The 12797-nt window shown below is 39.5% G+C and overlaps 1 protein-coding gene across 1 annotated transcript in view; it reads right to left on the bottom strand.

The window, feature by feature from the left end:
• Window positions 1–12797, bottom strand: part of Uhrf2 (ubiquitin like with PHD and ring finger domains 2) — a 63413-nt gene that overhangs the window by 7316 nt on the left and 43300 nt on the right. The window contains exons 6-11 of the mRNA XM_032891795.1: window positions 11938–12124; window positions 9134–9257; window positions 8788–8895; window positions 7159–7263; window positions 4057–4163; window positions 510–672 (exon numbers count right to left, since the gene is read on the bottom strand). Coding sequence (XP_032747686.1) covers window positions 510–672; window positions 4057–4163; window positions 7159–7263; window positions 8788–8895; window positions 9134–9257; window positions 11938–12124 — 794 coding nt within the window. The remainder of the gene's footprint in view (window positions 1–509; window positions 673–4056; window positions 4164–7158; window positions 7264–8787; window positions 8896–9133; window positions 9258–11937; window positions 12125–12797) is intronic.

Below are 12797 nucleotides of genomic sequence, written 5' to 3'. Positions count from 1 at the left end.
TGACTTGCTTATTTTTTATCCAAGGGCACCAATTCATTTTTAATACTATATGTATTCTGCCTTGAAAAACTCTATTGTAATTATTAACATTAAAAGCATTCTTAAAAGATACATAGTAGCCAAGATATAGAGCGATCACATTAGTTACATAGTTTTATCACAGAGACTATGTACTTAAAAAAGCAAGCCTTGGGAGTAGGGTGGAGTGATTGTCTAGAGTATATGAGCCCTGTTTAGAGCTCTATCAATGCCAAACAAAACAATCAAAAGGGAAACCACCTGCACCTAAATTACATATGACTCTGCCTTAGGAACTTCAAAGCCTTTTTTTTTTTTCAAAATATTGAAATTAAAAGTTCAGTTCATGTATCTTTTACATTTGTAGAAAAAAGTAGAAATGCCAATGAACTAGCCTATCCTTTCTCTAGCCCACCCAGAGTAGTTCCCTGTGGTAATCATATCTTAAAAGCCCCAGAATGACCAAGGAGATGTCATGCCAGATAGAGCACCTTATAAATGCCATCATATCTGTTGCCTTCTTCTGGTGCATATTTGCTGATCTTCCTCCCTTTAAAACTGCGTATCACTCTGACTGGCTTACCAGCTCTCCAATTCCGAGACTCTGCTCCAATTTTATCATCCAATGGAGCATCGCAGTTTAGGGCCAATGCCCTAAAAAAGACAAAACAAAGTCTTTATACCAAGCAATCTTTCTCCAAGTATATAATCAAGTCTTTGCTCAATTAAAAGGTAAATTATGCCTTACCTGAAGATTAAGACTCTATGATTCTTTATTATTCCATACATAAGATTATGCTTCCCCCACCAGCAGAGAAGACACATCAGTTTTCTGATGTCACCCCAAGCCAAAGGACTGGTTCTCAAAGAGCCTGTAGGGTTCTTCTGAAAGTAATAACATCTGTGCCATGTGTAGTAGAAAACAACTAGAAATTCATGGCATTTGCTTAAAATAATGTTTGTCGAGAAGAGGGAGATGTTGGAAAACTAAGGCTACTGCTTGTTTTAATAGTTAATTTTTGATGAAGTGAGGTAAATTGCTGGAATAATGTAGAAAAGAAATCCAGAAAAATGCATCAAGCAAGGTACGAATGGCTTTCCACATCTCAGACACAGAACTTGTGTCCAAAGAATATTAGGAATAAGTATGACATGAGAATATTCTTTAAAGACCTCTACAAAATGATAAATTTAAGTGAATCAAAATGCCAGGGAAATCACGAGAATGAGGGAATTAATTTTTTAGTAGAGCACTATGGTTTAGTGATGACACACGGCCAAGGAGGACCGCTATGCTGGAAGGAGAACACATTCTGGCGGGAGCAACCCCTTAGCATGTAGTCATGTCAGTGAGCATATTTAGATGGTATAAGAACTTTTGAGGAGTCTCTAGTTCTAAAAATAGCAGTCTACCCAAGTTGGGACATTATTTAAGAAACCTATTAACTTCCTCACCTCAGTAAAAGAAAACATCACTAACACATGAGAGTTAAACTGAATGGGCTCAGTAAGTAAACAGCTGCCACGTAAGCAGGAAGACCTAAGTTTGATTCCTTGAACGTCCATATAAAACTCCAGGGACAGCACAAGTGGACTCCACACAGTGGAGGAGATGTGGGGAAACTGAGAGGAGTTGATAGGAAGAGTGGGAGTGAATACAATCAAACATTGTGTGCATGTAGAAAATTCTCAAAGATTTTATAAAAAATGCTGTATTTTAAAAATTACTAGTGTAATAATGTGTGCTTATAATTCTAGTACTGTTACATGGGATTATGTGGCTCCCTGGGGTTTGAACATCAGCCAACCTAGCCTACTTGGTGACTTTCATCCAGGCCAGTAAGAGAGAGACACACACACAAATACATATGCACATTAATAGCCCATTTTATAAAGTCAGATATGATAAAAAATCTCTTTTTGGGTATATTTCTTTTTTATAGACTGACTGACCTATAACAAGGAATCTCTTAAACAATCACCTTCTTAAAGTAAATGGGGTATAACTTTTCCAGCTGTGCACAAAATTCAGCTTGTTAAAGTTACCTTTTACCTAAAGGGGAAATATTTTAAAACACCAAGAGGTAGGATAAAATAGAGCCATCATGGCCCACAACCCTCTGATGTCCTTGTCTGACTTCCTCAATCACAAGGCACACACATGGTTGAAAAAGGATGCAGGAAAAACATCCATACATATCAAATAAAAGTCTTTAGACATTAAAATATAGCCGTCTAACTAGGACTATGTATCTTTTATCACCCATGTTTTTAAAGAGTGGAATAACTACTACCTTCACATCACTGAATGACATGCTCTCAAGTTCACGGGCGCCATTAATCATGATTACTGCCGTCACTAAATGGCACTGTCAACTTAAGTTTTGGCTTCGTGAGGTCACAGACTTTTGAAAACTATGAAAGGAGTCTGAAGGACGAAACAAGCCAAAAGACAGGCAATGCAGCTTTTTCTCACTGTCTCTGTCACTCCGGCACCAGTGGCCTCTGAGGGCACTGACAGAAAAGACAGCTGAGACACCTTCATGTGCACTTCACTTTCTGAAGGGGAGGAGCTGCTGAGAAATGGACTCTGCTCAGAAGCAAGAAGGCCTCACACTTCCTCTTGTCAGAGAGGCAAGAGACTACATGGTAAAGAGTGTGTGTGGGACCAAGCTGACGGCCTTCTACTTAGGTTTTCATGGTCATCAGATAACATGGTTCTTTAAGGTGTAAAACTGCAAGGTATACACACAGCTCTGTGCCTAGAATAACCAACTGGATGGCTGGGTCTACAAGACAAGTGAAATCGAAGTGGCTTTCAGTCCACTTCATTTTCATACCCTCCTTTTCACCACAAACATTTCATTGTTGCCGATTATTTTCTAAGGAGTTTGTAACATTACTTATTGGACTACACAAAATGTAAAAGAGATACAATATATCTATTCTAAATGTGCATAGTTAGGAAAGAAATTTCAGTAAACTAAAATAGTCTTATCACAGAAAAATATAATTTTCATACTTGATAACTTAAAAAGCCATTGCTATTTAAGATGCATATTCACTGAAAAAACTGGTCAGGCTATTTCTAAGTTCTAAGGTCATTTCTCTTAAACTGCCTTCTTTGTAGGACAAGGATAGCAAGAGACTGTACTTCTACCCGGGGGATGGGGTATCGCCAGGAAATCTGACTTGTCTTCTCTGCTAGTTCAGTAAAATAATCCTATTGTCAGAAATAATATACAAGATATGAAAACAAGAGTCTGCATAACCGGGTATGTAATAAAGTTTTGAAATAATACTGGTATATATTTTTTGACATGGTAATAAGAAATTAAAGTGGCTCAGTGGGGAAAAATAATCATTTTCACTCAATGCTAAACTGCTCCTTATAGGACATAAAATCTTAACTTTTATATAGTGCACAAGATCTCACTACGACAAGTTATAAAGTCATTTTGCTATCTGGGGTTTAAGCTCTTTATTGTTTACATCGGCAAGTATTTATAAAATAATGTATTTGGAAACTTAATTTTATATTCTATGGTAATAAGAATGTCTCTGTTAAGGCACTGTGAGGTTGGTCTTTTGTAATGTATTGGGGCAATTAAGTTCGAAAGAGCACTTTTATAATTTGGAAGTTAATTTATAATACAATTTTTAAAGTGCATGGAGTAGAGACTGCTATTTCACTTACCGTTCACATAAGGCCACTTCACATTAGTGAGTCAGCTCTAAAGCAAACTTGTCATGCAGAAGCTAATGTGCTGAGGGACGCACCCTTCAGTTGTGACTTAGAGTGCACTAACCATGTCACCCTATCTTCAATTCCACTTAAATCATAAGATTCCTTTCCTTCAAAGTGGCAACAGGCTTCCAATGTACAGCAGTTATCAAGTAATAATACAAAAAGTAAACAATGGAATGTTAATTTCATCTAACTCCTAGTTGGAGATTCTTCCCTAGAGCTTAAATAACAGGTTCTAAGCTAGGATCAAGTCTGAGGGAGCCTCCAGATTGCAGGCTTGAGATCAGCACCTGTTCATGTTTGTCAGCGTCTGGTCAGCCGACGGTGCACCAATTCTTTTATTACCAGCAAGATTTTTACCACCGCTTCCAGTATATGTGAACTCATCACCTCGGTCCTACAGGGAAAGATTTTTTACAGTAAGATACTTAAACCTGAGTATAATTCACCAATTCTCACTTTAGAGTCAGAGCATTAGGTTAAAATGTTATTGACATGTTTCTCAAAGCATTTGCCAAAATAAAGCAGACCTAACGGTGTGTGCAATGTACCTCAAGTCTCATCACTTGACCTAAAGATTGTGCTTCCAGTTATTGTTTACAATGTCTTCAAACGCAGTTATTCTCATGCTGTGACGTGTCCAAGTAACCCACAGCATTTTACCAGGACTCACGGAGTGGAATCTTTTAGTTCCGTGGTAACTGACACAGCCACACTGGCCCGCAGGCTCTTTATGGACATTATGTCTCTCATACACATTTCACTATGGGACTCTTACCTCTTGTTTACACAATATAGAATTTTCTGATACTCAAAATTTGACATGGAAATTGAATACTTTATATAAAGTAAATTTACCTAAAAGCTTCACTGTACAGTTCTAATTGCAAACTAAGTTTTCCATATTCCGTATTTTGAATTTATCTATGGTACACTAAGGTTAAAAAATAAGCATTGTTACTATTAAAAAGAATCTGGAAAATAAACTGGGAATTAAATGCAGTGCTGGCCTCTATCCACTGTGACAAACAAGCCCGAAGGAGTTGCAAGACAGCAGAACCACTTCTGGGGCTGCTACAAACGTACACAGGCATTAGTAAATCTTAACTGACTCGAAACAAGATAACTCAAGAAATCACCACGACATAATTTACCGATACTAGCTGGTTAATGATTTGGGTTTCTACACTATATTTTATTTATTTATATTTTAATTAATTTACTTGGTGATAGGGCATACACATGCCACAGCCCACGTACAGAGGTCAGAGGACAACTCTCAGGAGTCAGCTGTTTCCCTCTGCTAGTGAGTGCCTCTACCCACTGGCCCAGCACTCCTTTTAAATGTTGAAATCACTAAATTTTCTACTAAGTTCTTATTTCTTTGAAGGTTGCTTGTTCCCGTTCCTTGGATTACAGCCTAACTAAACTTGTGTTCTAAGTATTTTTATGAGGCAGGCATGGTGGTGTACACTATAACCCCAGCACTCTCAAAGGCTAAGAAGAAAGATTAGAGTTCAGGTACGGGACCGTCTTGGGCTACACCATGAGGAATGCTGTCTATGAATGAATGAACAAATGAATAAATGAATGAATGAATTAGTGTTTCTATTAGCCCTCAAACCTTCAATTCACATTTGATAATCAAATATTTAAGGTCACTGTTTTTTAAAAGGAGTAAATTTAATCTCTAGTGTGTATTCCATTTGAAGGAACTCTAAGAAACATACACAATAATGATCCAAAGCATCTACCCCTTTGTCTGTCTGTCTCGTGTACTTCTCTCTTTTCTTTCTTTCCTTCCTTCCCTCCCTCATTCCTTTTCTTCCTTTTTTTTCTGTCTTGTGTTTGTTTTGAGACACAGCTCAGGCTGGTTTCAAACTTACTGTGTAGCTGAAGATAACCTTGACCTCCCAGTCCTTCTTCCCCCACCTCCCAAGTGCTGGGATAATAGGCCCGTGCCACCATGCCCTACTAAAACATTCCCTTACTTGATGAGAAACAGCCTTTACACCATATCTGAATTGACTCCAGAATACTCAAAATCAAAATCACCAAGTTTTCAAGTTATAATCCTAGCAGTGCCATAAACAAAGAGTAGTGAGATCTGATAGAACAGGCATGGGCTACCCTAGACAGAACAGAACAGGCATGGGCTATGCTAAACGGAATAGGCATGGTCTAACCTGAAAAGAACAGGCATGGTCCAACCTAAACAGTGCTTTAAATGTTAAAGGAAAAATAATTTTGAATGTTTTTCAAGTAGCAAACAACCAAATTATGATTAAAATTCTATAGCATACCAGTAACACATTTGGACTTCAATCATTGTGCCAACAAAAGCTTTCTATCATCACAGAGGAAAAATGATCGGCCTGGGGTGGGGGTGGGGGTGGGGGGTGCGCTGGAGAGATGGTTCAGTGGTTAAGAGCACTGACTGCTCTTCCAGAGGTCCTGAGTTCAATTCCCAGCAACCACATGGTGGCTCACAACCATCTGTAATGAGATCTGATGCCTTCTTCTGGTGTGTCTGAAAACAGCTACAGTGTACTTATACATAAAATAAATAAATAAATCTTAAAAAAAATAAAGATCGGCCTGACTTGTTGTGTTTTGTACTCCATGAGGAAGGTTATGTTGCTGCTGCTGCCTAAGAGGAGACGCCATACAAAGATGCTATACCTGTCAAGGACATGCAGCTCTGCTTCCAAGGAAAGAAAGAAAAGAGAGAAGTACACAAGACAGAATGCTCCATAACCCCAGGCTGGTATTAAACCGGTACATGTGTGTATGCTGGGCCTGCATGTAGCCCGAGTTACATTCCTAATCTACCATTCTCTAGCCTCTATTCTCCCTCACAAGCTGCTAACAAGATACAAAGATAAGACGGTTGTACCAACTCCTGCCATCAACCAATCCCACAGACCAGGATCTTCATCTCAGATTCCCCAGCTAATGATTAGACCAGGGCTGTCTGGATACACTTTAATTTATCCCACAACACTCTCCACTTTGCCTGTAAAACACACATAGTATAAGTATGACCCAAAGTCATACTTCCTGATATAAGCACTATATATAATTGTGGACTGCAGCTTTATCCACATCACTTTTAATGCTACTGTGAAACCACCTACTGCAAAATAGGCTTAATTTAAAAGAAAATTCCAGAGAATATATTTTCTTATTAGTTATCAACTGTATAAGCTAAACTATCATATGTAAAAAACAGACACTGCTAAATCTTATAGCTTAAATAGAACCAATCACTTCAACAAAACTAGACTAAAAAAGAGACAGTAATATGTGATGTACTTTGGGCATAGCGTTAGCATGGTTAGAATGATCAAATGATCAATGATCCTAAAGAATAAAGTCATATCATTACTTACAACTTCGTCTTCGAATCCTCCAGCCAGCACAAGAGAATAAGCCCCGTCATTGCTGCGACCATGGATTCCACCAACATGAGGCCTGTGAACCCCGGCTTCGCTCACCTAAAGGTAAAAGGAGCAGGTGAAGTATATTCTGTACACATGAAACTGTGAAAAATAAGTATAATTAAGAGAACGGAATCAGACCCACAAAACACTTTCGTATGCATTAATAAACTTTACAGCCCAATCACGTTTTACCTAGAGTTCACTTTCTCAGTTTAATTTTCCCAAATAAAACCCTGAAAGTGCTGAGTTTTTTCCCTCCAGTTCTAGCCCTTGATCTTGCTTTGAGACCTGCACACTGATAAACCCTTCTGCACTGCCTTATTTTGTTCCTTTCAAATCCATCCTATCATAAACAGAATGATCTTTTAATCTGCTTATTTCTGGCAAGCAGCCCTGACTGGCATCCTATTCACCATGTGGATCAGGCTGACCGGAACTTAAGTCACTCTTTCCCCTTTGCCTTCCAAGTGCTGGAGTCACAGGCATGGGCACCATGCAGGGCACAGAATGGTCTTTATACAGATCATTTTTGACTGGGCTGAGGAGATGGCCAGTGTTTTTGTACGTATAGTGGCCTACCTGTAATTCCTGCTTTAGAAGGTAGACAGGGAATCCCTGGAGCAAGACGGCTAGCAAGACTAGTAGCATAGGCAAGCCCTAGGTTTCACTAGAAAACAGTAACTCTTGGTATTATAAAACTGCTTAAAAGCCTGTGGTTGGAGAGGTCAAAGGTCCTATAGGAGAAGCTGCTGTTGATTTGCTTCATAAATACAATGTACTCACCAAACTGCCTTCTAAATATTATGCCTGCAGACTATTGCTGCTGTTGGCTTTTCCCTGCACACTCTTAATGGCCAAGTACTGAGAATAAATGACTGTTAAATGTCTATCGTAAGTGGGACATCTGCATAACCCACTCCAAGACTCTGGGAACAGTGCCAGAGAAGGGGCGTAAAGAACAGGAGAGCCAGGGGGGAAAAGGCAAAGAATTTTAGTACTGCAGTAACTGGCACCAAGTGGCTCAGTATCTCAGAATTCACTCAAGAAAAGTCTCAGAGAAAATGTTTAAAAGGAAGTCCAAAGCTTAATGACAACAGATTAAGAATTTACCATATAACTTAAAATTATGTCTAATATTAATTTTCCTGAGAAGTTGGGTGATAGTGGTTCACTCCTTTAATCAAAGCACTAGGGAGGCAGAGGCAGGCCGTTCTGAGTTCAAGGCCAGCCTGGTCTACAAAGTGAATTCCAGACTCACCAGGACTATACACAGAGAAACCCTGTCTAGAAAAAAATAACAACAAAAAAAATTCCTGAGAAAACTTACCAATACCATGTAGCACAGAACCATATAGCAAAGAGAGAGCAAAGATAACAGATGTGTCCCTCTGAGGGTGTGCTTCTGTCTGCTCATGTCTGGGAAAAGATACTCATTCCAAAGAAGATCTTTTATTCTAACACATGAATGGCGTATGCTACTTAGTTGGGACCCATTTATAATGAAAATCAAAAGTAAACATCACTTGAATTTCAATTATGCGGATCATGCCCTTCCGACTAAGCCAACTCAAAGCATACCTGAACCCTGAATCTCCAAGTTGACCCCACAGGAATACCAGGGATAGGTCCATAGTGATTGGACGGGACAATAGTACATTCTTTTGTACGACCAACACAAGCCATGCCCTGCAAGTCACCAAAGAAGCTGTTTGAGAAATCAATTATGTACAATGGTGCCGCCAAGATTTCCAATTCCCATAAAGTGTGAATGAAATAGCTAGTAAATCAAAGTGTTATTTACACAATTATCACTGATACTAACAATTACATTGTTTAATCTTCCATACTACTACTAGCAATACCGAAACACTATTTACTATCGACTGTTAACAGGAGAAGGAGAGGAGAGGAGGCTCGCTCTCACCCTGCCCCAGTCTCTCCGGCTCTCCGTACTGGCTGAGGGCATCTTCGCCTTCTTCTTACTCAGCTTGAGTTTCTCCCCAGCCTTTACCACCTCGCTGGAGTCAGTTTTACAGGAAGGACAATACCTTAAAGGAATAAAAAAAAGACAAAGACTATTTGGTAACTAAGACCACTGATAGGAAAATGGCTACATCAGGACAAGTATTAAGATAGACTGGGTTAGATTACAGAGTACCAACTGTCACTAACATCTTAACTTTTCAAAAATTTCACAGGATAAAAACACAGTAAAGAAAATTCTTGTTTTCCTTCTAAAGTACTTCAAGATTTTGTATTATACACATTGAAATTCAATTCAAAAGCCCAAAGTGTGTGTAGGAGGGACATAATGCTTAAATCTTATTACCAACTCTAAGTAAAGTCTCCCCGCCATCAAGAAGGCTAACCTGAGATCAGTCCTCAGGACCCACATGGTGGGAGGAGAGAAATGACTTCCTCAAGTTTTCTCTAAACTTCATACTTACACCGCATTACATCAACACACAATAAATAACTGAAATGCAATATAACTGGATATATGTGAGTGTGTATGTGTAAATGGTATAGCTTTTCGGCAGAGCTATGAGCAAAGCCCTGGGTTCAAGTCTCAGCATCACCAAGTGTAGTCCACCATAGTAAAAGCACAAGACAGCATCTCTAGATCTGCCTTAGTTTTCTGTACTTGTCTGTCCTTGCTCATAAGCTGATTTAAGACTTTCTAAAACCTTGTCTAGAGGATGAAATAGGGTTATTCTCTTATCAACAACTGGGAAACTTGTAAGCATACCAACAAAAATACAATTCACTGCAAAAAATTTGTATCTTTTCTTTCATTTAAGAATATATCTAGGGGTTGGGGATTTGGCTCAGTGGTAGAGCTCTTGCCTAGGAAGTGCAAGGTCCTGGGTTCAATCTCCAGCCCCAAAAAAAAAAAAAAAAAAAAAGAATATATCTATGCCTACTAGTCACTCCTAATTATGAGAGTTATCTGCACTATTGGGGAAAAATATTTTAGTTCCCTCAACTTGAAAAACAGTATGTCTGAAAAGTCACCAAATATACTAAATCTTTTTCCTACTATACACATTTCCTCCAAAACAAGAAATAAGTATGAGATATGAGACTTCAGAGGAAACAGTCACTAGCCATGTGATCATCCAAGTCAGTGTAGGAGGAAACAGAAAGGAGTCATAGCCCTTTTCCATTTCGTTGTTTTAATTTTTAAAAGTGGGATGTGTGTGTGTGTGTGTGTGTGTGTGTGTGTGTGTGTGTGTGTGTGTGTTGTGTACATGCATGGCACACAGGGAGATCAGAACACAACTTAAGAGAGTTGGTTCTCTCCTACTGTGTGGGTCCCAGGGACTGAACTCAGGTTACCCCTGACATCTTTATCCACTTACTATGTCACCAGCCCCTTCCCTTCTTCCTTATACCCCTGTAGTTTCTGTAATAACACAGCCATTACGTTTTCGATGAGCCTACAAAAAGACTACAGGAAAGAAGAGCTGTCTGTTCTTCACTTGAGACTAGCTAGCCACTTCAGAGGCAGGGGGTGGCCCTGCACAAACAGCTCAGTTGCTAAAAGCACACACTGCTCTGTCAGAAGGCCAGAGTTTGACTCCTAGTACTCTCATCCCAAGGCCCTCCACTGCCCAGAACTCCAACTCCAAGGAATCCTACATGCATGTGCATAATTTTAAAAAATACTTTAAAAGATCCCTTAATGTGATTATTTAAAAGTTTATTATAAATTTGACTAGGTACTTTCCCCTAATCGTTCATAAGTGCTTTGTTTCTAACTATCACTATACAAGTAAGTTTAGATTGTGGCAAGCATACTCAATCCTGGAGCCTTGTACTACTTAAAAACTTCCTAAAATTAGATACAATATCCATATAAAACACTGCTGGTGCACATTAAGGTTTCAATTACTAAGAACCTAACAGGAAGTACAACATACTGGAGGGTTGAATGCCATTATAAAGGCTGACTAGACATATCTAAGTGAAAAACTGAGGGATGTATATTACAGTGAAGGTAAGCGTAATACTTCCAAGAAGAATCGAGTTTGAAAACAGAGACAAGAATATGACTTAAAGAGATCAAAGCCACTGAATCTGGATAGAATGTAGAGCATTTAGGGAAATAAGGGAAAAATAGTATGATAGAGAGATGGAAAAACAACTAAGTGGTGTCATTGCAGGTCCTTTAAGGGAACTTAAGGTCACTAAAGCAAAGGCCTAGCAACCACGTCTGCACTTCTGAATGACTCATACTTGAGCATGACCAAAAATCCAAACCTATAAATTTAGAACCCAGTTCAGAGTTGTACAGCAAATGAATGAAGACAGCAGTGCCAAGTGGCCACCAGCTATGGCATTTTAAATAGTTTAATGTACCATGTATCTTTAGAAATCCCTGTTTGGCCAGGACTCCTGTAATTCCAGCACTTGGGAGGCAGAGGCAGGCAGATTTCTATCGGTTTGAGGCTACCCTGGTCTACATACAAGTTCTAGGCCAGCCAGGGCTACATAGTAAGAAGCTATCTGAAGAAAAAGAGAAAGAGGAAGGAAGAAAAGATGGAAGGACAGAAGGATGGGTGGATGGATAGACAGATGGATGGATGGATGGATGGAAGGAAGGAAGGAAGGAAGGAAGGAAGGAAGGAAGGAAGGAAGGAAGGACAAAAAATCCACTCTTTGAAGATCCATTTTGATTATTTGCAGAAAAACAAAGCAGAGGACGACAACGCCCTGGTGAAATACCAGTACTCCTCTTCCGGGACCTTATCCAAAGGCGGGCTCAAGCAGTAAATGTGATAGGCCATATTGCACTCGTCACACAGAAGCTGCATGTTGGGATCCCGCTTCTCTCCACACTTATGACAAGAACACATGTGGCATGTCTTATCTGGGTCTCCACCACACAGGTCACATTCAGGGTCATTTTTCCCTATAAAGAACAACGAAATGTTACTTTTTATATCTACTAGTCACACAGACAGTGCTCCTAACCACTAAGCCATCTCTCCAGCTATTTACATAAAGTCCGCTGAAGCAGTATACAACTTTTGTAAATGGAAAAATAAACAGGTGCCACAAAATCATCTAGGGTGAAGCTTTATTATAACCGTCTCAGGACTAGAGAGACGGCTTGGTAGGTAAAGGCACTGCTGCCAAGCCTGGTGACCTATGTTCAATGCCTATAACCTACATGGTGTGAGGAGAGAGTGGTGCGCGCACGCGCGCGCACACACACACACACACACACACACACACACACACACACAAACACACACGCCCTAAAAAGAAAGACAAGAAAGAACAAATGCTTCACCCCAGATTTATGAAATGAGTATACGTGTGTGTGTGTGTGTGTGTGTGTGTGTGTGCGCGCGCGCACACGCACGTGCAGATAGTAATAAACACAGGGATAGTGGATATTGTTGCCCCAAATTGCATTATACACATATTGATGTTAAGGAATGGAAAAGGACATAGAAAACTTGTTGGCAGAAACAAAAAGAGGCCAATTCAGGCTCAGAGGGCAAAAGCACTTGTCACCAAGTCTGACAACCTGAGTTCAAATCCCAGGATTCACACGGTAGAAGAGATCTCCCAATGTA

This window comes from Rattus rattus, chromosome 2 (genome assembly GCF_011064425.1).
Source record: "Rattus rattus isolate New Zealand chromosome 2, Rrattus_CSIRO_v1, whole genome shotgun sequence".
NCBI lineage: Eukaryota > Metazoa > Chordata > Mammalia > Rodentia > Muridae > Rattus > Rattus rattus.
This window is presented reverse-complemented; position numbering and strand designations above follow the sequence as displayed.